The sequence below is a fragment of the Pelophylax lessonae genome, assembly GCF_965119305.1.
Source record: "Pelophylax lessonae genome assembly, chromosome: 6".
Lineage (NCBI taxonomy): Eukaryota > Metazoa > Chordata > Amphibia > Anura > Ranidae > Pelophylax > Pelophylax lessonae.
In genome coordinates this window covers 185,612,528-185,638,440 of record NC_138773.1, presented here as the reverse complement: position 1 = coordinate 185,638,440, position 25,913 = coordinate 185,612,528, and the positions used below count along the sequence as shown (strand labels likewise).

Below are 25,913 nucleotides of genomic sequence, written 5' to 3'. Positions count from 1 at the left end.
ACCCCAGACATACCAGTAATGCAGAGAACAACAGAGACAGTGTGGTCTACATCTATCATTCTGTTATTCTGCTAGTTTTTTTACACAATATAAGATTTTATCATTGCTTGATCTATAAATAATAGTGTAATGTGATGATCACCATAGTTGGCCTTCCCGTTATCACTACAATCTCCAGGAAACAGTTTTTCAGCTCTCAATCTGCAGGGGTGAGAATCACGTGCACTCATGCTAATATAACATTTTGAAGACTGGCAATTGAATATGTGATAGGGAATGGTATTGTAATTCACTTTGTGAACTTCTCTCTAAAAGACTTGGTTTGTTACTGTCTCTTGGTATGACCTAGTTCAAAAAACATCATTGAAAATGTGTATTTTTTTTATACGAGCTGGATATAATGCTTATAGCTTATTATATCTAGGGATGATCGAACTTTTCAAAAGTTCGGTTCGGCCAGAACATCCGAACTTCCCGAAAGTTCGGCCCGGATTTCAGAACCCCATTGAAATCAATGGGACCGAACTTCGGTAATCAAAAAACACCATTTTAAAGCCCTAAAACCCAATAAATGCCCCTAAAAAGTGCCTAGGGTTCTGGGTCATGCCCCAGGGACTATGAATCACACAAAAAAAGTTCTTAAAAATTGTCATTTTTGATAGAGAGCCAATTATTGAAAAAATAAAAAATAAAAAAATTAGATTTTTTGATTTTGACTTTGGATTTAGTGTCGGGGGGGGGGGGGTCTAAAAAGTGTACCTGTGAAGTTTCAGCTCTGTAGCATGTCCAGAACCATAAAAAAAAGATTGTTTGCATTTTGTCACTTATAGAACAGGGATATGGCTCCGCTCTTTTCACACCTTGCCGGTTTAGTATCAAGCATTTTTTTGGGCATTTTTTTGGGGGTTATTGGAGGCAGGCAGAACATCAGAACTTCTGTGTAGGGGTATATATACACACATACTTATATGTATATATACCCATACACATATATAGGTGTGAAAGTAGCAGAACACTATACTTTTGCTAATGAAATAATTTGCACTAATATGGCTCCGCTCCTATTACACCTATATATGTGTCAGTGTAAAATACATATAAGTGTGTGTGTAAATATATACCCCTATACAAAAGTTCAGATGTTTTGCCTGCCTCCAAAGAACCCAAAAAAATGCCCAAAAAAATGCCTGCAAGAACAAACCTGGGCATTTTTTTTTGGCGCTGCCATTTTTTTTGGCATTTTTTGGGTTCTTTGGAGGCAGGCAAAACATCTGAACTTCTGTATAGGGGTATATATACACACACACACACACTTATATGTATTTTACACTTACACATATATAGGTGTGAAAGTAGCAGAACACTATACTTGCGCTAATGAAATAATTAACACTAATATGGCTCCGCTCCTAACACACCTATATATGTGTAAGTGTAAAATACACATAAGTGTGTGTGTATATATATATATATATACCCCTATACAGAAGTTCAGATGTTTTGCCTGCCTCCAAAGAACCCAAAAAACTGCCAAAAAAATGCCAGCTCCAAAAAAAATGCCCAGGTTTGTTCTTGCAGGCATTTTTTGGGCATTTTTTGGGGTTCTTTGGAGGCAGGCAAAACATCTGAACTTCTGTATAGGGGTATATATATATATATATATATATATATATATATATATATATATACACACACACACTTATATGTATTTTACACTTACACATATATAGGTGTGTTGAGAGCGGAGCCATATTAGTGCAAATTATTTCATTAGCGAAAGTATAGTGTTCTGCTCCTTTCACACCTATATATGTGCAGGTGTATATATACATACATGTGTGTGTATATATACCCCTATACACATGTTCAGATGTCATGCCTGACTCCAAACATGTCCTCAAAAAAGCACTAGCAACGCCTGCAGCAAAAAGAATGCTGACAGGAGCGGAGCCATATTAGTGCTCTGAAAGTGACACAAGAGAAACGATCTTTTCTCTATAGCAGTCACCCTGCTATGGAAGGGTTTTGTCACCCTGCCATAGCAGTCACAGTCAGTTAACCCTACACTACACTACGGTCCCCTTACACTTAACACTTTCCCTACAGAAACGGAATAATTAAAGCAAACTATAGTGGAAAAATAGCACCCTAACTACACTAGATATCCCTTTCCTCACACTAAAAATTGCTAAATGACACTTTGTAGCAAAAGTCCATGAACGGCTTCCACTCTCTTCCATGTCCCTGTATAACAATGCTAGGAATTGGGTGGGGGCTATCTTATATACTGGGGGGCGTATTCACTAATGATTGGACTATGGACCCCCTAGTCACTCCAATCACATTCCTAGCATTCTCCTGCCCCCTCAATTGGCTTTTACTAATGGTTCTGGTCCAATCACGGGCTTTTAAAGCCCATTTCCTGAACCATTGCATTTTGGTCGGTTCTGGTTGCCGAATTCCGAACTTTTTCAGCAAAAAGTTCTAAATTCGGCCGAACCTCGAACAGCCAATGTTCGGGTCGAACCAATGGTCGACCCGAACCGTTCGATCATCCCTAATTATAACTGCTTTACTGAACCAGCACAGCAAACAGGCCCATACAAGGGAATAATAGCTCAGATTTTATCCCAGAGCACCAAAACAATGTAAACACCACAAAAAAAACTTTTTGGCAATTTGATGAAGGTATATTCCCTGCCATGCCAATGAGCAGAGTGTGATTTTTGAATGATTTTATTTTCCTCTAGGATTAAATATCATTCAATTGTGACATTAAGCGCTGGGGTTAAAGTTCACAGATAAGTGTAGGGCAGATGTTCACACAAAAGTAAAAGAAAATATTAACTTGTTAGATCAATCAAATCAAGTTAAAAATATTCCAGCCCCTTCACAGGCCCAGATTGTTAAAATTTATTCTAACAACTAGACAACTGGTAATGCATACAGAAGCAACTATAAAATCACCTGTAGTTTGTGCAGCTTTCACAAGACCTCTGCGGAAAATATTTTTCAATCTCATTTTCATACGGAAGTCCTTGGCTCCACCTGTTACTGATATTAAAAGATTGGGAACTTCAAGACCCCATTGCTTGGTCATCAGTTGGTAGAGTACACTGGATGGAGTATCAGAAGACACTCTCACATACTGCTGAGTTAGGGAAAAAGGAAGAATCAATATTATATTCATACAGAAATTTAAATACATGCCTTACACCATTGTACTACATATATTTTATATATATAAATTCTAAAACAAAATTGGTGTTATTGCATTTTTTTAAATAAATTTAGTTTATCTGCATTTCAATACACAAAGTTCAGTTTCTATGACAGATAAAGTTAGAAGACAAACTGTTCAGCCTGAAAGCTTTTGATGGTGGATAGATGTTTCTCAAAATTCCTGAAATATTAATAAAGAGAGCTCATAATGGAGCAAGTTACAGTTAATGTAACAAGATAAAGTTAAAATACAATTATTATAAAACAAACCTTTCCAGCTCTTGGACCCAGGCCAGTGAAGCTGATATCTCCAAAAGCATCTGTAGGCATCTCCTTTATATGTTCTCTTTGATCCCATGTCTCTTTGCTTTGGAAGGGTTGCGGCCTTGTAGCAATATCCATATGTTGTTCTTTGGAGTATCCACACATGCATATACACTTTCTATAAAGAAAAAAAAAATAAGATTATTATGCTCAAATGCATAGGTGATATATCTCTACTATGCTGCATTAGTTCTCAACACCATTGTTTACATTCTACAAATAAAGTTTTTTCAAAATTCACTGTGAAATGAACATGAACTTGGCCAATTCTGCTCAAAGTTACAGCTTTGTTCAACAGTAATCTTCCTCTGCTATTTATTAGGGCTGTGAAATATAAACGGCAAATCGATGCATCGCAATGCGACCCTTCGCGATTCTGCATCGCTTCGGGGGGCGGCAACATCGATTAGGAAATGACGTCATCCAAGCCGCGCCACGCCCTCCCGTGCCTGGGAGAAAAAAAGTCAAAGAACACAGCTGATTGGTGGATTAGTGCGGGAGCTGAATAAAAAGGCTCCGCCCCTTCCTCTTCCCTCTTTGACACGAGGGGTAGTGGTAAGAAGAACATCCCCCGCATGTATCGGCGTCCCACTTGCGGCCTTGCAGCCAGCCAAGCCAGTCCACACTCCACAGGAGCCCCGAGTGTTGCAGCCAGCCGAGACCTGGAGCCCCAAGCGTCCCCATCGCAGCCAGCCAGCGCGGCCTCACGGTGGTCGTCCCAGGCCCAGCCGCCACGCCAGCCACAGCCAGCCACTGGAGCCCAGAGAGCACTAGTGTGTCCTCCTCAGTGTGGTACTATGCTGCCGTGCACAACAAACCACACACAGCAGGTGCTAATAATGTATCACAAATTAATTAGTGAGAGAGTCAGCAGCAGAGTAGTGTAGTAGTAATTGTTAAGCACAATGAGCAGCAGTGCACATCAGTGTTAATTTCGTCGACTAAAACGTTTTCGTCTACTAAATTAACACAATTTTAGTCGACTAAAATACGACTAAAACTAAAACAATTCAGATGACTAAAATACAACTAAAACTAAAATGGCATTTTAGTCAAAAGACTATAACTAAAACTAAATCGAAATTTGCTGCCAAAATTAACACTGGTGCATGCTCAAAGCTTAATACCATAAATGATAACACATTAGATTTTTCACTCCAGGACCAGCAGTAGTATATAATGAGTTTGGAAATTGTAGATAAATGCTTAAATAATGCATTACAAATAACAATTGAACTACACCCATATAGATGACTAAAATGAGTTATAGTCGACTAAAATGTAGGACGTTTTAGTCGACTAAAATGTAGGATGTTTTAGTCGACTAAAATGTACTGGAGTTTTAATCGACTAAATACGACTAAAACTAAAACACTTGCAAAAGACTAAAATGGGACTAAAACTAAAATGCCATTTTAGTCCTAAGACTAAGACTAAAACTAAATTGAAATTTGCTGCCAAAATTAACACTGGTGCACATTTATTTAGTGGTAAAGCAAATCTCCTGCGCTCGAGTAGAATATGACAGAGGAAAAAGGGATACTTCAGACTCATATGGAAAGAAGCCTGTGGTCTTGCTGCCCCCTCAGGATCAAGGGTGTCCAGAACAAACTGCGAAAAGAAGACAAAAGAAAAGGGGCGCACCGACCTAGTGCATCACCACTAAAACCATTTATTAAAATATTAAAAAGTATACAATATACTCACAAGGCAGGTGTGATAGTACACACATCCATATTGCACATAAAATCTCCAAGGTAGCCAAAGTCCCACACAAAGCTGAATGGCATGCAGTGTGCCGCATGGGGCTGCTATGGCTGGGCTGATGCGTTTCAGGGGCGAGCCCCCTTCTTTAGAGCCAGAAAAGTTGCTGCTCTGAGGAAGGGGGCTCGCCCCTGAAACACCTGCCTTGTGAGTATATTGTATACATTTTAATATTTTAATAAATGGTTTTAGTGGTGATGCACAAGGTCGGTGTGCCCCTTTTCTTTTGTCTTCTTTTCCCACATTTATTTAGTGGCCTGGCCTGAGGCCTCTCTGGTGGCAAGGGGCTATTATGGGGGTCTCTGTATCTCTGGGGGGGGTGTCTGTGATGGGGCCCTGGGGGACCCGGGACAGGGGATGGTCGGGGACATCTCTGTTCTGGGGTAGAAGGGGGGGTCTCTCTGTCATTGACAGCGGTGGGGGTGGGAGTCTCTACTTCAGCTGTGGGGGAAGGGGGTCTCTGTCAGTGTCTGTGGGGGAAGGGGGGTCTCTGTCAGTGTCTGTGGGGGAAGGGGGGTCTCTGTCAGTGTCAGTGCGGGAAGGGGGGTTTCTGTCAGTGGGGATCGGGGGGGTCTCTGTCAGTGGGGGAAGGGTGGTCTCTGTCAGTGTCAGGCAGCTGTGGGGGAAAGGGGGTCTCTGGCTCAGTGTATTCTTTTCAGGGACTGATCAAGATAGACAGACACAGTAATATTTTATGAAAGATGTTGCTTGCTTGTTGCAGCTTGGTTTACAAGTGTTTTTTTTTTTTAACACTGACAGAGTTTGGCAACTTACATCATCTGTCTCCGTCACATACATGGTAGTATAGTAATGGCAGTAGGAGAAAAAGAGCAAGAGATAAAAAATGCACCTAGCGTTTTAAAAGCCAACATCTGGACACATTTCAGATTTTATGAACAAACAGGGAAGCGTGAGTTGGACAAGACACACGCTGTGGTTAAAGACTGTCACACACAAAAATGTAATACCTAGGGAATACTACAAACTTGAGAAACCATGTTAGCTGTTTTCACTCTGAGTTAGTAACACCTGTCGCCACCACTAGTACCACTGCCAAGGAAAGACTAGACCCAGATCAGCCAAGAATTGATGCCATACTGTAAACTTTTCCGCCCAACTCTGAAAAAGAGAAGAAACTAACTAAAGCTGTGGCAGCTTTCATCGCCAAGGACCTACGGCCTTACTCTGTTGTGGACAACCCCGGGTTTCGCTACCTTTTGAAGACGCTAGAGCCACATTATAAGATTCCATCACGCAGTCACTTTACAGAAAACTTTATAGCACTCTACCACGACACCAAAGCTCAGGTACTTGCATCAATGAACCAGGCCAGTCGAGTCGCAATAACGTGTGATTTATGGACTTCAGTCACGACAGAGTCCTATGTTACAATAACAGCACATTACGTTACTAAGGACTGGCAGGTCTTGTCACATGTGTTGCAAATGAGAGCCATTTATGAGTCTCAAATGGGTGCTCATCTGGCAGAGCTACTGTCGCAAGTCGTGGAAGAATGGCAGCTGTCTGACAAAATCTGTAGTGCTTGTGACCGACAATGCGGCGAACATGATAGTTGCAGCTCAAGTTGGTAAATTTCCTCATGTTAAATGTTTCACCCATACACTCAATCTTGCATGTCAGCGGGCTCTGAAAGGGGCCACGCTCTCCAGGCTTCTCGGCAGAGTGCGCTGAATATCCACATTCTTTCACTGCAGCACTAGAGCAAGCCACTGTCTAAAAGAGAAACAGAAATGTCTTGGCCTGAAGAATTATAAGCTAATAACTGATGTGCCAACAAGATGGAAAGCGCATATGACATGGTCGAGAGGTTCTTAGAACAACAACCTGCAGTTTGTGCCACCTTGCGGTCTCCAGAAGTCATAAAAGGAGAGGCTGATCTCTGCACTCTCAATGAAACAGATGTGTCAAGTGCAGAGGATGCTGTGAGTGCATTAAAGCCAGTGAAGGATGCAACTTGCTGATGCCAGAAGAGCGCAACCCAACAGTGTCTCTCATTGCCCCTCTAAATGCACAACTGCTCCAGAACATGACAGACACCATGGGAGACACACCCATGACCCATGAGATCAAGAATGCCATCAAAACAGATCTCCTGAAGAGGTACAGCACTGAAGCAGAGAAGAAGATTCTTCATACAGCCTCTGAACTGGATCCTCATTTTAAGGGACTGCCTTTTATTCTCACAGAGGAGGAGAGATCGGAGATATACAGAGGAGTGACTGAGGAAGCTGCATCTTTGGAGGTCATTTGAATTTCATCATGTTTCCTCCCTGACAGCTAATAGCTCAGCTACATTGTGTTGTGTAATAAGCCCCGCTTCACTGATGCGGTGTGGGAAGTGGAACTGTATGGATTACTGTGCGGTTTCTCACACCTCATCAGAATAAATCACAATCTTAGGCAGTTCAGCTCTTCTTATTCTTATACTATTATCTTTTGTTCAAACACAGATTACATCTAATTCTAATAGAAGGACAAATGTGGATGAAGTGCCTAGGGAAAAAGTAACTCTGGAAGAAGAAACACCCATTGAGGACAGCCATTCTCCTCTGAAAAGAAAGGTCATAACATCGCTGCTCATGACTTTGCTGGGACAGTCTTTCACTGATGCTGCAATAGAACCTAAGACCCCCTATGCCAAGGCAGAAGACGAAATGGGAAAATATTGTAAAGCCCCACCTCTGCCTCTGCCTCTCACTGAGGACCCTTTGAAATGGTGGCGTGAGCATGAGGTCATATTTCCCCTCCTCTCTCGGCTGTCAAAGCAATACTTGTGTATCCCAGGTACAAATGAGAACCCTCAAATCTACATGTTCCCAAATGCTAAGCACTTGAGTAATTACTAATTCATGTTTTTAATGAATTAGTAATTACTAATTCAGCCTGCCAGTCTCACCAGTGTTGTTTTATAGCTTTATAGCACTGAGATGGTTTGTTTTTGAAGATTGTCCAATGTCCAATCCATATTCCGTTGTTTCACACTAAAAGTGCCTAGGGGTTCATTTAACCCTCAACCAAGTAAATAATATTAAAGTGTATTTCCTTCTAGACAACTGACACCAAGCCACGGTGCCAGCATTATAGGAAGGAAAATCATTGAGAGAAAAAAAATCGTAAATTGAAGCTTAACCTCAAGTAAATCTTATCTTATTGGATCACAAATAATACACCAATTTTTTGGTATTGGATACTTGTATGTGTAATATTACTATATTTGTGAGTTTGTGAATGTGACCCCATAAGGATTTCCTCAAGGTTAAGCTTCAGTTGACGATTTATTCTGTCAAGGATTTTCCTTCCTCTATCCCTCAACCAATGGTTTCTTTGCTTGGCTTCAGTTACAGGTGTAATCGACGTGGTAGAGTGCAGGTAACGTTTTCTTTCTGTAACGTGACTGACTGAGTATCGTGACAACTCAAGAGCTTATAACACAGTTTGTGTGTGTTGAGTTGATGCTAGAGCTGCGTTATAAGCTCTTGAGTTGTCACGACACACACACACTGTGTGTTTAGTTGACTGGCAGTGGCAGGGGCAAACATAATCATCATCACAGTGAACCTGGAACATTTTATATTTTTTACAGCTTTTCTGGCACTGGAGATGGAGAATGGCTTGTTTTCAAAAATGGTCCATTTTGAATGTTCACACACTCAGTGTCTGCCTGTACTCTGTAGCAAAAGCAAGTGTAGGTGTTTCCTCAACCAAACAAAAACTAAAAGGTAAAATTGTATTTAGACAACTGAAGGTAAGCCAGCCACGGTACAGGAAGGAACATCCTTGAAAGATTGAATCATACATTGAAGCGTAAAACCTTGATTAAATCTTTAATGGATCACAAATACACACAAACCTGACCTAACCTCATGTGCCTTGAGTTGTACCAGTGCCAAACCTTTCTCGAGATTCTGATGCAGACAATCGTGTTGTGTGTATATTTGTGATCCCATAAAGATTTACTCAAGGTTTAAGCTTCAGTTGACGATTTACTCTGTCAAGGGTTTTCCTTCCTCTAATGGTGGCTTGGCTTCAGTTGGGTTTAATCGTGGTAGAGACTGTATGCAGGACAGGTAACGTTTTCTGTAAAGTGACGTAAGTGACAACTCGAGAGCTTATTATATAATGTATATATTTATAACTCCCCTCTAGCAGCCATCAACTCACTTGAGTTGACTGGCAGTTGCAGGGGCAAACAAACATCACAGTGAACATGGAAGTTCTGCAGCAGTGCACTATTGCCAGGTTTACCTTGATGTTTGCTACTAGTCAGGAAGTGCTCTGTTTTGTAGAGGACAGGTTATGGCACACCTGGAATTTATTGCAACGCATATATTCACATAAAGGATTTATATATAATGTTTTGTGGGAATTTATGATGACCATTTTGACAAGAATATAAGCTTGGCTGACTCGGCTGGCTGACTGGCTGGCTGGCTGGTTGGCTTCTATCTTGGCTTTAAAGTAGAACTATAGGCAACACTTTTTTTCATTTTGGATAGAGCAAGGGAAGGTTCTTTAATTATTACACCTGTAAGGTTTATTTTTGTCATGTTGCCCCCATTGTAGCAATGTACCCTCACTTTTTGTCCCAAACTGAAAGTGAGAGGAAAATGGAAATCCCACAAAATTTGGGGGTTTTTCATTTTACTTTCAATGATAATGGTAAAAACACAGGACAAATAGAGAGGGTGAATCTCTCCAGCATGGGACAACACATAGAGACAGCAATAAACACTGACAGATGTTCTAATACAGATATGTCCTATCCAAACTATGGCCCTCCAGCTGGCAGCTGTTCAGGAACAACAATTCCAATCATGCCTAGTTAGGTCTGACTGTGTGAATGACTGAATGTCATAGTGTCACGAACCTGGTTGGAGGCTGGGGTGACGAGAGGGCTCCCCTTGCGGCTGAGTGCAGAGCACCCCTGGAGATGGTGACAGAGGGTGCTGTGCCCAAAGGTGCACGGGTTGCCTGCAGGTGAAGCTGTGTCAGGACTCGGATCCGCAGTAGGAAAGACAGTCACTTGGATCCCTGGATGTGCAGGCAGGTTAGTGCAAATCAAGGTCAGAAGCCAGACCGAGGGTCAAACACGGGTAGTCAATCAGGAGCAGGCAGGGAGAAGTCCGTAAGGCAAGCCGGGTTCAGAGAAGGAGAAAGCCAGAGCAGGTCAAGGATAGCCGGGTCGGTAACAGGTAGTCAATCAAGCAGGAGTTTCAAGGCACAAGGCAAACAGGTACTAGATGAAGATAATCCAGCAATGAATGGCAGCCAGTGCTGAGTTTATATAGGAAAGGGGTGTTGATAATTGGCCCTAATTAGGACGTCCCACATGGCTGTTTTGGAATTAGCATATATGTCATTTCCTGACAGTCCTGCGCGGCCATTTTGGAAATTGGAAACTTTGCCATTCTTTATCAAGTTCTTCCCTGACAGTGCCCCCCCCCCCCGAGGGGCAGCCTCCGGATGCCCAAACGTGCCTGTTTCTCTGGAAATCTGCCAAAGAACTCCCGAAGGAGTCTAGGGGCATGAACATTACTTGCTGGTTCCCATGAGTTCTCTTCAGGTGGGAACCCCTTCCACTTAACGAGATACTGCACTTGTCTTCCTCTTCTTCGACCATCTATAATGGCCTCTACTTCAAATTCTGTGTCCTCCCCAACCGTAACCGGAGGTGGAGGTGGCTCCTCCCTGTTAGGAAATGAACTAGTCACTGCTGATTTAAGTAGAGAGACGTGGAAGACTGGGTGTATCTTATAGGAGTTGGGAAGGTTTAATTCAAATGCCACGGGGTTAACTTCCCTTTTGATTTCAAAAGGTCCAATAAACTTAGGACCCAATTTCCGTGAGGGACAAGTGAGTTTGATGTTTGCTGTGGAAAGCCAAACTTTGTCTCCAACCTTAAACATAGGATTTCCCTTCTTCTTTTTGTCAAAGTGCCTCTTATAATCCTCTTGAGCCTTCAGTATTGCTTCTTTAAGGGTCTGGTAGTTGGACTGTATAGAGGCCACCCTATCCTGGACTGCTGGTACTGAAGCCTCCGGGATGACATCCGGCAAAAAGGAGGGATGGAACCCATAATTTGCCCAAAATGGGGATTGATTTGTGGAGGCGTGCACCGAATTATTATATGCAAATTCGGCACATGGAAGAAGAGATGCCCAGTTGTCCTGGGTAAAGGTAGAGAAACATCTCAGGTATTGCTCCAACGTTTGATTGGTCCTCTCTGTTTGTCCGTTACTTTGTGGATGGTATGCAGACGACAAACAGACTTGGATTTGTAGAGTCCTGCACAATGATTTCCAGAATCTGGAAGTGAACTGCACCCCTCTGTCGGACACAATACTACTTGGTAGTCCATGTAGTCGGACAATTTCTTTTATGAATATATGTGTCGTATCCACAGCTGAGGGGGTGCCTATCATAGGCAGGAAGTGAGCCATCTTGGACAGTCTGTCGACTACTACCAAGATGGTGGTGAATCCGTCTGAAGGGGGTAAGTCCACAATAAAATCCATTGATATCATCCTCCATGGCTGTTCCGGAACAGGGAGAGGTCTCAGCAAGCCCCAAGTCTTGGTATTGTGACCTTTACTGCGGAGACAAGTTACGCAAGAGTCCACATAAGCTTTACAATCCTGTCTGAGATTGGGCCACCAGAAGGATCTTTGAACAAGATCACACGTTTTCCTGACGCCAAAGTGGCCGGTAAGGAGGTGATCATGACAAGCCTTCAGGACTTGGGGTCTTACTTCAGGAGGGATGAAAATTTTGTCATTATGCCATAAGAGATTTCGGTCTCTTTGTAATGCCAAGGTTTCGGCTTCTGGGTACCGGGCAGAGGCTTGCTTGATCATTGTGTTTAGATTGGTTGAAAGCAGCAAAAAGTTGTGTGGTGACAGGATCGTGCTGGGAGTAGGTGTTTCCGGGGTCTCTGGGAACATGCGGGAAAGAGCGTCAGCTTTCCCAATTTTGGATCCTGTGCGATATGTAAGGTGGAAGTTGAACCTGGAGAAGAATAAGGCCCATCGGGCTTGCCGTGGTCTGAGTCGCTTGGCGGTCCTGAGGTACTCTAGGTTCTTGTGATCTGTAAAGATCATAATGGGGTGTGTACCTCTATCTTACCTTCCAGTAAGTATCTCCATTCCTCCAGTGCCGACTTGATGGCTAGTAGCTCCCGGTCACCCACATCATAATTCTTCTCTGGTGGAGTCATCTTCCTGGAGAAGAAAGCGACGGGGTGAAGCAGGGCCTTGGGCCCCTGGCGTTGAGACAGAATGGCTCCTGTGGCAACTTCAGAGGCATCTACCTCAAGAACAAAGGGCAAAGCTGGATCTGGGTGTTGCAGTACTGGAGCAGATGTAAAAAGGATCTTAAGCTGATCAAAGGCTAACTGGGCTTCCTGAGACCATTGGAACCGGACCTGCTGGCGGGTTAACTGGGTAATGGGAGAAATGATTGTAGAAAAGTTCTTGATAAAGCGTCTGTAAAAGTTAGCAAACCCGACAAACCTCTGGATGCCTTTCTTGTCAGTGGGAGCTGGCCAATTGATAATAGCAGCCACCTTCTGTGGGTCCATGGAGATCCCTTCTGTGGAGATGATCAGTCCCAGAAACTGAATGGACAGTTTTTCAAACTCGCACTTCTCTGCCTTTGCATACAGTCCATGTAGTCTTAATGTGGCCAAGACCTTTTTTACATGCACCCGATGAAGATCCAGGGAGGCAGAGAAGATGAGAATATCATCTAGATACACTATTACAAAGTGATCTAGGAACTCTCGAAAAATGTCATTTACTAAGTGTTGGAAGGTGGCTGGAGCATTACATAGTCCAAAGGGCATGACTAGATATTCAAAGTGCCCGAAGCAGGTCCTGAAAGCTGTCTTCCACTCGTCTCCCTCGCGAATGCGGACCAAGTTGTAAGCACCGCGTAAATCTAGCTTGGTAAAGATTCGGGCAGAATGAAATCTTTGGAAGAGTTCAGGGACAAGAGGGAGTGGGTAACGATTTTTAATTGTAATTTTATTAAGTTCCCGATAATCCACACAAGGTCTCAGTGAGTGGTCTTTTTTCTGGACGAAGAAGATGCCGGCGCCAGCCGGAGAGGAGGAGGGGCGAATGAATCCTTTCTCGAGATTTTCATTGATATAAAGGCGTAGAGCCTCCAATTCAACTTCAGAGAGAGGAAAAATTCGCCCAAACGCAATCTCCGCACCTGGAAGTAGCTCAATAGGGCAATCATAAGGCCGATGAGGTGGTAAGGCATCAGCCTTTTTCTTGTCAAAAACATCCAGGCAGGAATGATAGGTTGGCGGTAGTACTTGGCTAGTACTAGTGATGGGTTGAACAGACAGACAAACGGGAGGCTTGCCGATTTCGGGGACAAAGCAGTGCTGCTGGCAGTATTCGGAGTTGAAGGAGATTCTCCCCGATGGCCAATCAATTTGAGGATTGTGCGCCCGGAGCCAAGGAATTCCAAGAATAATAGGGAACATAGGGGAACACAAAACGTCAAAGCAGAGAAATTCCTGATGACCAGAGTTTGTCCAGGTTAGGATGGGGATAGTCTCCTGTGTCACGGGTCCGGATCTGGGAATAGTCCCATCAGCTAGATGGACTTCAAGTCTCTGCTTCTTATTCCTAAGCGGTATTTGTAGTCTCTTTGCCAAGGTGATGTCCATGAAGCAGCTGCATGCTCCGGAGTCAAGGATTGCCTGGAGCGGGATCTCTCCTTCCGCCACCTGCAATGAGATGGGTAAGACAAGGTGAGCAGGAGGGGATCCAGAGACCTGGAAGTAGACAGGACATGGAGGAAGGCACTTACTAGGTCTTACGGGACAGTTGCTTAGGAAATGTCCAGAACCTCCGCAGTACAGGCAGAGATTGGCCTGTCGTCGCCGTAATTTCTCAGCAGGGGATAGGGTACCCCGTACTAGTCCAATCTGCATCGGTTCTCCTTCAGCAGCAGGAGCAGGTGGAGATTTAAGCACAGGTGCGGGTGAGGGTGGAACCCTGGGGAGCATCCAGGAAGGCCGGTACGTACCAGTCTTTTCAGACCTTTGCTCCCGCAGGCGGCGATCAAGCTGAATGGCCAGCTTAATAAGATCCTCCAGGGTGGCCGGGGCATCAACTCTGGCTAATTCGTCCTTAAGGACTTCAGATAGACCAAGCCTATACTGGTATTTGAGGGCTGCCTCATTCCAGCCGGTATTTGCCGACCACTTGCGGAAGTCCACAGTATAGTCCTCCACTGGGCGTCGCCCCTGTTGGAGGCTATGAAGGGCAGTTTCTGCAGTCGTCACACGTTGAGGGTCGTCATATAATTGTGCCATGGCATCCAGGAACGTGGAGACTGAGTTAAGCACCGGGCTTTTCTGCTCTAATAAATGGTGAGCCCAAGACTGGGGGTCTTCTGAGAGTAGAGATATGATAAACCCCACCTTCACGGACTCCAGGGAGAAAGTCCTGGGCTGGAGGGCAAAATATAACTGGCAGGCATTCTGGAATGCCCTAAACTTCAGTCGATCCCCCGAGAAGCGTTCGGGGACTGGAACTCTGGGTTCTGGAACTGGCATGGCCACCGAGGGGGCCAATGCGGGGTGTTCTTGGGCTGAAGCAGCTGAAGCAGAGGGTGCAGCAGGTGGATTCTGGACGCTTGGTGTAGCAGATACTGCAAGGTTCTGTAGGCGACCCTCTAATTGAAAGTATCCGTCTTGTAAATTCTTCACTGCTTGGGTAAGGCCAGCGACCTGCTGGCACAGAGCCTCTACCGGGGAAGCACCTCTTTCAGCCTCAGACATAATGGCTGGATTATGCTGTCACGAACCTGGTTGGAGGCTGAGGTGACGAGAGGGCTCCCCTTGCGGCTGAGTGCAGAGCACCCCTGGAGATGGTGACAGAGGGTGCTGTGCCCAAAGGTGCACGGGTTGCCTGCAGGTGAAGCTGTGTCAGGACTCGGATCCGCAGTAGGAAAGACAGTCACTTGGATCACTGGATGTGCAGGCAGGTTAGTGCAAATCAAGGTCAGAAGCCAGGCCGAGGGTCAAACACGGGTAGCAGGCAGGGAGAAGTCCGTAAGGCAAGCCGGGTTCAGAGAAGGAGAAAGCCAGAGCAGGTCAAGGATAGCCGGGTCGGTAACAGGTAGTCAATCAAGCAGGAGTTTAAAGGCACAAGGCAAACAGGTACTAGCTGAAGATAATCCAGCAATGAATGGCAGCCAGTGCTGAGTTTATATAGGAAGTGGGTGTTGATAATTGGCCCTAATTAGGACGTCCCACATGGCTGTTTTGGAATTAGCATATATGTCATTTCCTGACAGTCCTGCGCGGCCATTTTGGAAATTGGAAACTTTGCCATTCTTTATCAAGTTCTTCCCTGACACATAGATTTAAAAATTCTATTTATATGGGTGTGATTCTCGCGCTGTCTTGAGAGGTATCAATGTAATGTATGTATACCCTTGATGCTGCTTGTACTATTACTGTTGACCATACAGTCAACAGGAGAATTCTATATAGTATCTTGGCTCAGCAATAAATGTCAACAAATTAAAAAATGTGACCAAATAAATTAAATAATGATCATTTAAATATTATACTTCACATGTATCGAATAAAATTCAAATTATATGCCAAAATATCTCTTGATCTTATATAGTTTTCCACAATATAAATAGATAAATATATAAAAATAATATATCATTAAATAATAAAGTGCTTATAGTGATCTTGTGCACAAACAAGTGTATCCAATTAAATCCTTCTATATATATTTCCAAATTATGTAAAATCTTCTAAATTAAAAAATAAAAAAAATTAAAAATTTAAAGACGTATATATTGATCAATGGAATAAAATTGATAATTGGGGACTAAAAACATCCAGAACCAGAAAAAAAAAAGATTGTTTGTATTAGAAAACTTTCTGACAGGGGGTTGGCTCCGCTCCTGTAACACCTTGCCGGTTTAATAGAAGGCATTTTTTTGGGATCTTTGCAGTCAGGAAAAACATCTGAACTTGTGTAGAGTGGTACTGTGCACAAGTTCTGATGTTTTGCCTGCCTCCAAAAACCCCTCAAAAATGCCAGCAAAAACACACCTGGGCATTTTTTTTTTGACGCTAGCGTTTTTTTTGGCATTTTTTGGGGTTCTTTTGAGGCAGGCAAAACATCTGAACTTGTGTATAGTGGTATATATACACACATAGATATATTTATATACACACCTAGACATATATAGGTGTGATAGTAGCAGAAATATATTACTGTAAATGATTTCATTAGCGCAAGCATATATTTCTGCTACTATCACACCTATATATGTCTAGGTGTGTATATAAATATATGGATGTGGGTATATACACCACTATACACAAGTTCAGATGTTTTGCCTGCCTCAAAAGAACCCCAAAAAATGCCAAAAAAAACGCTAGCGTCAAAAAAAAAATGCCCATGTGTGTTTTTGCTGGCATTTTTTGGGGGTTTTTGGAGGCAGGCAAAACATCAGAACTTGTGCACAGTACCACTATACACAAGTTCAGATGTTTTTCCTGACTGCAAAGATCCCAAAAAAATGCCTTCTATTAAACCGGCAAGGTGTTACAGGAGCGGAGCCAACCCCCTGTCAGAAAGTTTTCTAATACAAACAATCTTTTTTTTTTCTGGTTCTGGACATGCTACAGAGCTGAAACTTCACATGTACACTTTTTAGACCCCCCCCCCCCCCAGATCTGAAATCCAAAGTAAAAATCAAAAAATCTCTTTTTTTTTAAATTTTTCAATAATTGGCTTTTTTATCAAAAATGACAATTTTTAAGAACTTTTTTTGTGTGATTTTGTGTCTGGGGGGTCTAAAAGGTGTACCTGTGAAGTTTCAGCTCTGTAGCATGTCCAGAACCAGAAAAAAAAGGATTGTTTGTATTAGAAAACTTTCTGACAGGGGGTTGGCTCTGCTCCTGTAACACCTTGCCGGTTTAATAGAAGGCATTTTTTTGGGATCTTTGCAGTCAGGAAAAACATCTGAACTTGTGTATAGTGGTACTGTGCACAAGTTCAGATGTTTTGCCTGCCTCCAAAACCCCCCAAAAAATGCCAGCAAAAACACACCTGGGCATTTTTTTTTGACGCTAGCGTTTTTTTGGCATTTTTTTTGGGTTCTTTTGAGGCAGGCAAAACATCTGAACTTGTGTATAGTGGTATATATACACACATACATATATTTATATACACACCTAGACATATATAGGTGTGATAGTAGCAGAAATAGATTACTGTAAATGATTTCATTAGCGTAAGCATATATTTCTGCTACTATCACACCTATATATGTCTAGGTGTGTATATAAATATATGGATGTGTGTATATACACCACTATACACAAGTTCAGATGTTTTGCCTGCCTCAAAAGAACCCCAAAAATGCCAAAAAAACGCTAGCGTCAAAAAAAAAAAAAATGCCCAGGTGTGTTTTTGCTGGCATTTTTGGGGGGTTTTGGAGGCAGGCAAAACATTTGAACTTGTGCACAGTACCACTATACACAAGTTCAGATGTTTTTCCTGACTGCAAAGATCCCAAAAAAATGCCTTCTATTAAACCGGCAAGGTGTTACAGGAGCGGAGCCAACCCCCTGTCAGAAAGTTTTCTAATACAAACAATCTTTTTTTTCTGGTTCTGGACATGCTACAGAGCTGAAACTTCACAGGTACATCTTTTAGACCCCCCAGATCTGAAATCCAAAGTAAAAATCAAAAAATCTCTTTTTTTTTTTTTTTTTTTCAATAATTGGCTTTTTTATCAAATATGACAATTTTTAAGAACTTTTTTTTGTGTGATTAATAGTTTATGGGGCATGACCCAGAACCCTAGGCACTTTTTAGGGGCATTTATTGGGTTTTAGGGCTTCAAAATGGTGTTTTTTGATTACCGAAGTTCGGGTCCCATTGATTTCAATGGGGTTCTGAAATCCGAACCGAACTTTTGGAAAATTCGGGTGTTCTGGTCGAACCGAACTTTTCAAAAGTTCGATCATTCTTACTCAGGAGGGATGTGTTGGAGCTGGAGAGAGTCCAGAGAAGGGCAACTAAACTGATTAGGGGGTTGGAGGACCTTAACTATGAAGAGCGGCTGCAATCGCTCGATTTATTTTCCCTGGAGAAGAGACGTCTGAGAGAGGACATGATAGCAATTTATAAATATCTTAATGGGGATCTCAGCTTAGAAAAAAAGCTGTTCATTCGAAGGAATTGCATGAGGACTCGAGGACATGCAATGCGATTAGAGGAGAAGCGTTTTAACCTCAGGCAACGAGGAGGGTTCTTTACTGTTAGGGCTACAAGATTGTGGAATTGTCTACCACAAGAGGTGGTTTCTGCGGGTAGTATGGAGACTTTCAAAAGACTCTTAGACTTACATCTCAAGGATCAGGACATTAAGGGCTATGTTAGATGATTACAGCCACACACACCTACACAGGTTGAACTGGATGGACTATTGTCTTTATTCAACCTCACCTACTATGTAACTATGAAACTTTGATAATGTAATATTCTGATAATAATTCATGTAACTTACTCAATAAAAAAGTGCTTATGGTGATAATATCTTATTTAAACATTTACAAGTGATGTAAAACCAATACTAATGAAAAGTGCTTATGGTGTTTATACCATGTTACAAAATTATATTCAGGTGATGTTCGTGAAATAGAAAAGTGCTCTGTGCCAATTTATAAATTGTCCCAATATTTTCTCAATGTAAATAAATCAAATTCATTAATTAAAAATTAAATAAACAAAATAAACATAAGATCCATATATTGTGTTTAAGTGTCCAGATATCAATAATCCTCAAAATAATATGGCCTGAAGAAGTCACGTGATAGCGTGACGTAACGCGTAGGGCAGACCGAGCACCGGAAGTGACGTTACAAGACACGGAAGGAGAAGTCCCGCAGCTTGCAAGCCAAAAAGAGTAATTTTAAACTGTAAGTTACTATTTTTTTTATTAAAATATTTGGAAATACTGCACAATGTCGGCCCTATTATTTTGAGATTTGAGGAGGGAACGGATCATTAGCCTGGAGCAGATCCTGGAAAGATTACACCAACATAGCCCCCCATACTTTGAGCCAAGGAGAGGAGAGGATATAAGAGCAGATTCAACAAATAGATCCAAAGGCGCATTGCTAATAGCATTAAGGTGAGCGGTTAGCACATCTAGAAGTGTTGAGCACTGAAGATCACTTTATCGCACCAGGTGTATAAGTGGAAGGAAGTACCTGTTTACTCCCTTACTGAAGAGGATTATTGTTATCTGGACACTTGAACACAATATATGGATCTTATGTTTATTTCGTTTATTGCATTTTTAATTAATGAATTTGATTTAATTACATTGAGAAAATATTGGGACAATTTATAAATTGGCACAGAGCACTTTTCTATTTTACGAACATCACCTGAATATAATTTTGTAACATGGTATAAACACCATAAGCACTTTTCATTAGTATTGGTTTTACATCACTTGTAAATATTAAAATAAGATATTATCACCATAAGCACTTTTTTTATTGAGTAAGTTACATGAATTATTATCAGAATATTACATTATCAATTTTATTCCATTGATCAATATATACGTCTTTAAATTTTTAATTTTTTTATTTTTTAATTTAGAAGATTTTACATAATTTGGAAATATATATAGAAGGATTTAATTGGATACACTTGTTTGTGCACAAGATCACTATAAGCACTTTTATTATTTAATTTATTATTTATTGATATATTATTTTTATATATTTATCTATTTATATTGTGGAAAACTATATAAGATCAAGAGATATTTTGGCATATAATTTGCATTTTATTCGATACATGTGAAGTATAATATTTAAATTATCATTATTTAATTTATTTGGTCACATTTTATAATTTGTTGACATTTATTGCTGAGCCAAGATACTATATATAATTCCCCTGAAGCGCGTTACTCCCCCCCCTTATTCATAAATTTACAATGCCTCATGGGAATTGTAGTTCGTGAACAGCTGGAGGGCCCTAGTTTGGACACCCCTGTTCTAATACATCTCCTCTCTTCCACTCTATCCAAAATCAAAAATAAAAGTTTTGCCTTTAGTTGTACTTTAAAAGGTTTAGACCTTATATTAATATTTTCTTTTCTTTTATGAAGCAGTAAACTGCACTACTACAGTTTGATGCCATACTATGTTACTGTTACTTCTAATAGTGTTGTTGTCTGTCTCTGCTATGTAATTTTCAGACTTTCCTATATGTTTGCAGTGCAAGTGCACTATGCAGGGCTTGCAGGCCATGCCAGGGTCCAGGGAAGTTTCCTTTAAAAGAAAATGAAAATAAAAATGATTCTTTAATTTGTGACTGCTTGATTGTTTTTGTTTTTTTTATTTTTTTTATAAAGTTTTGAAAACCATTGGGCAGTGGGCTGGGCATGAGCATTGGGCAGTAATCGTGATGCATTGCGGAATTGAATCAAATCCTTTCCTTGAGAATCGAATCATGAGGTGAGTGAAGATGTGCAGCCCTACTATTTATACTTCCCTTCAACCCCCCCCCCCAAAGTTGGAGCCCCAAGAAGACCTGTGTGAGTTCCAAATCAGAGCCTAAATTGGGCTACGGACCCTCTACAAAATGACAGCATTTGGACCAGCGATTGGCCAGTTAGTCATCCAGATCTGCCTAGTCAGAAGAAAGGGTGAGGGTTACATGCTTCCCCATACCTAGAAGAACGAAGTGTTTGACACACTCAGTGTGCAGATATTCCTGGTAATAATTTGGGGCCCCACTTCAAGAATTTTACAAAATAAATCAGATATATTCTATCTATGTATTCTGTCCATGTATCTATCAATGTTTTTCATCTGTATATAAAGGAATTCAGCTTTAACACTAAAAGGCTCTATAACCTGTTTCCATTCTTCCCTCCCATTCCTTAACCACTTGCTGACCGCCACCCGACTATATACGGCGGCGGTCAGCCCCTCCCAGGCAAAGTGACGTGCCGGTACGTCACTAGCCTGGGAGCGAATAGGGGGCGAGCACGTGCCGCCGGAGGCGCGCTCCCGCCCCGCTCGTACCCGACGAAGCTGGCGCGTGTGACTGGAGGACCCGATCGTCGGGTAGAGAGGGAGAAAGGCAGGCGGCTAATGTAAACAAAGCCGCCTGTCACTCTCCCCTGTGTAAAAGCACTGATCACTCGGTCCTGCTATGTAGGACCGTTGATCTGTGCTGTTACACCACTAGCCACATCCAATGACAGTTAGAAACACGCCCCTAGGGACACACTTAACCCCTCCCTCTCCAATAAAGTTAACCCCTTCCCTCCCAGTGTCATTTTTACAGTAACAGTGCATATGTATAGCACTGGTTACTGCAGTAATGTCACTGGTAACCCCAAAAGTGTCAAAAATGTCAGTCAAGGGTCCGATCTGTCTGCCCCAATGTTGCAGTACCGCAAAAAAAATCGCAGATCGCTGCCATTACGCGTTAAAAGAAAAAAACAACAAAAATCTTTCCCTTAGTTAGTAAACGCAATAACTTTTATGCAAACCTATCAAAATACGCTTATTGTGATTTTTTTTACCAAACATATGTAGCAGAAAACAAATTGGCCAAAAATTTAAAAAAATTTAGATTTTTACATTTTTTTGGGGGGGAATTTCATATAAAAAAATGTGAAAAATATTGTTATTTTTGCAAAATTGTCGCTCTTTTTTTGTTTATAGCGCATGATCAAAAAATCGCACAGGTGATCAAATACCACCAAAAGAAAGCTCTGTTTGTGGGAAAAAAAGGACGTCAAATTAATTTGGGTACAGTGCCGCATGACCGCACAATTGTCCATTAAAGTCACGCAGTGCCGAATCGCAAAATACCCCCTGGTCAGGAAGTGGGTAAAATCTTCCAGGGCTTAAGTGGTTAAGGCAGATCAACCCACCCACGCAAAAAGAAAAAACGTACATGTAATTGAATTCCAATTCCTGCTTTCCTGAGGCACTGATGATGTAGCCCACCCTCCCACATACACCCCAAGAAGGCTACATCACCAGTGCATTCCAGGGAGATTTACACTGAAGGGTCTCATGAGATCGTGTGTAAACAGGATTTTTTTTTCCAAAGATGACCTGAGGCTCCTGACTAGATTGCAGAGTTGTGCTGCAGACTGCAGCATGGTGGCCAAGGCCATACAGTGGTTTAACAGGACAGGTTGCACTCAGAACAGACCTCACCATGGTTGACCAAAGAAGTTGAGCGCCCGTGCTCAGCGTCATTTCCAGCATTTGTTTTTGGGAAATAGACCTATTAGTGCTACCAGCATTCCTGGAGAGGTTGAAAGGGTGGGGAGTCAGCCTGTCAGTGCTCAGACCATACACCGCACACTGCATCAAATTGGTCTGCATGGCTGTCGTCCCAGAAGGAAGCCTCTTCTAAAGATGATAAACAAGAAACCCCGAAAACAGTTTGCTGAAGACAAGCAGACTGAAGACATGGATTACTGGAACCATGTCCTGTAGTCTGACGAGACCAAGATAAACGTATTTGGTTCAGATGGTGTCAAACGTGTGTGACTTCAACTAGGTGAGGAGTACAAAGACAAGTGTGTCTTGCCTACAGTCAAGCATGGTGTTGGAAGAGTCATGGTCTGGGGCTGCATGAGTACTGCCAGCACTGGGGAGCTACAGTTCATTGAGGGAACCATGGATGCCAACATGTACTGTGACATACTGAAGCACAGCATGATCCCCTCCCTTCAGAGACTGGCCGCAGGGCAGTATTCCAACATAATTAAGACCCCAAATAAAGACCACAACTCCAATGCGACTACTGCCTTTCTAAAGAAGCTGAGGGTAAAGGTGATGGACTGGCTAAGCATGTCTCCAGACCTAAACCTTATTGAGCATCTGTGGGGCATCCTCAAATGGAAAGTGGAGGAGCGAAAGGTCTCTAATATCCACCAGCTCCGTGATGTCATCATGGAGGAGTGAAAGAAGACTCCAGTGCCAACCTGTGAAGCTCTGGTGAACTCCATAACCAAGAGGGTTAAGGCAGTGCTGGAAAATAATGGTGGCCACACAAAATATTGACACTTTGAGCCCAAACGTGGACATTTTCACTTAGGGGTGTACTCACTTTTGTTGGCAGCGATTTAGACAATAATGACTGTGTTGAGTTATTTTGAGGGGACAGCAAATTTACACTGTTATACAAATTGTACACTCACTACTTTACATTGTAGCAAAGTGTAATTTCTTCAGTGTTGTCAAATTTAAAGATATAAAAAAATATTTACAAAAATGTGAGGGGTGAGAAACAATTTTGGTAACAATGTTTAAAAGTGCAAGCATCCATAGCTGTAAAGTCCCACTTGACCATTTACATTCTCTCCTAAATTTGAATCTTGAACAAAGTATAGGGGAGGAGCTGATGTGAAAGATAGGAGAAGTAACATATATGCACAAAGCTATCTGCACAATTAAAGAACAACCAACTGTTGGGCGGACAGCCACAGATAGCAGCTAGTCGCTCACCAGATTCCTGCCACTGTCATTCGCACCTGTGCTAGTCGCCAGTGCGAATGTAGCCTTAATGCTATTAATTAAACATACAATGATGACTAGTGTAACCAACAAATCAATTAGTAAAATTCTATGCAAATATAATTCTCCCTTGTTTTCGTCTATCCTAAACTGACTACTTAGTGTCGCTAACCAAATGACAATCAGATCTCTTGATGACAATCCCCCACAGTCATTTCAGACAAGGAACTCAGAGTCGCTCTGCTCCAAGTGACAACATACAGGACTTGTCCCACTGAAACCTAGAGAGCGCATTGGCCAACAAATTAGTGCAACCAAGAACATTTACAGCATCAATGAAAGCATTAAAAGAAACACAGGACAAGACCAGCTGCTGGTGGTGAAGACAGTGAAACGCATCCCACTGTTCCACTGCCAGCACAATGGGGAGAAATTCCAAGAGTACCAGATTTTTAACAATCCCTGCTTCCAGTCATTCTGCAGACCAAGTGCTGACACTCCAATGACTTTGGAAATATGTACCATATCTCACCGATCCTGTGGCATCCCAAAATCCAAGTTAAATCTACTAGTTGCTTCCTCCTTGCACACTTACCTCCAAATGTAAGTGTACAAGAATTATTCCCGCACCAACAGATCATATATGAATATGATGTCCCGGTGCCCATTCCCTTGCCATACCTGCTGCCAGCCAGTGGTTAAACACCCTGCCCATGGGCATGATCCTACAGGCAAAGTTGAGCTTCCCTAGTAGTGATTGCACCTGATGCAAGGTGACCTTTCTGGCCTGTCGAATGGCTTGCACTGTAGTTCTCAAGTCCACAAGCTTGACTTCCAGGAGTTGACACTCCATAGCTACGGTGTAGATCAATATGCCCAGAAAGCTGAGAACTATAGAGGGACCCTTGGTCTTGGCAGGGGCCAAGAGAATCCTGAAACTTTCCCCCACATGCTGCATTGTGGCCAACGAAGTTGCAGAATTTCTGCAACTGCTGGGCCTACGCACAGAAAATCATCCAGGTAGTATATTATGGAAGCAATCTCAAACACATTGCAAACCATCCATTCAAGAAAAGAACTAAAAGTTTCAAACAATGAAGAGGAAATAAAACATCTCATTTGCAAACAACAGTCGACAAAATATAAACCCTGCCCTGCACCCCAATAAATAAAACCTTTGAGGATGCACAGGTAACAAACCAAAACTAAATATCCATTTTCACTAAGGGCTTCCATCCATAACAGCCAACCCCCCTGAACTGCTGTGTCAAGAGAAGTATACGAAATGGAACACAACTCAGTGTCAATGGCTTTGTTAACATGACCTGCCCTTCGGGTAAGACAGATGGTGAATCAGGCGAAATTTGTTTTTTTTTTAGGAATGACACCCAAAGGAGAAACAACCAAACCGTCCAAAAGAGGAGTCCAAAATGGGCCAGCCATACTCCCCCAACTCAATTTCCCTGAACAGATTAGCCAAAGTAACCTTTTGTTGTAATACCACCAACCACAAATTGTCTGCTAGGGGAGGAATAGAGCAAAGCCTACAAAAGTTTAAAAATCCCTCTGAAAAACCTTTCTCAAGCAATTGCGCTGCACTTCAGTCAGGTTATCTTCAGAAAAGGACACATCCTTACCAATTTCGACAGCGTCTTCCTCCTATTTCCAGTAGACTGCCCTAATTGTCCTTTTCCCCTATTAAAGCACAGAGTAAAAGGGTGTGAGTCTCTGTAACTAGAGTACTCATGCTTAAAGCAATATGACGTCTCAAACATACATATTCCCTCGTTGAACTGCAGGCAGTAACCATTGGCTGGTTGTCTTGAGGTAACAGAACTGCTGGCACCTGACTGAAAAAACTGGTTACCTGCACGTGCCAAAGTCATGAGCTTCATCCAGAGATTAATGCCTTTGTGATCTCAGTGTTCGCACTGCCTTGCACTGACGAAATTGCCCATCATCCTACAACCATAGACCCAAAGGAGCCTATCCAATGGTGTCCAAAAAATAA

The 25,913-nt window shown here is 42.2% G+C and overlaps 1 protein-coding gene across 1 annotated transcript in view; it reads right to left on the bottom strand.

The window, feature by feature from the left end:
- The window catches only part of TRPM2 (transient receptor potential cation channel subfamily M member 2), a 349,568-nt gene that overhangs the window by 253,325 nt on the left and 70,330 nt on the right, over positions 1–25,913 (bottom strand). The window contains exons 4-5 of the mRNA XM_082260372.1: positions 3,493–3,664; positions 2,968–3,151 (exon numbers count right to left, since the gene is read on the bottom strand). Coding sequence (XP_082116498.1) covers positions 2,968–3,151; positions 3,493–3,664 — 356 coding nt within the window. The remainder of the gene's footprint in view (positions 1–2,967; positions 3,152–3,492; positions 3,665–25,913) is intronic.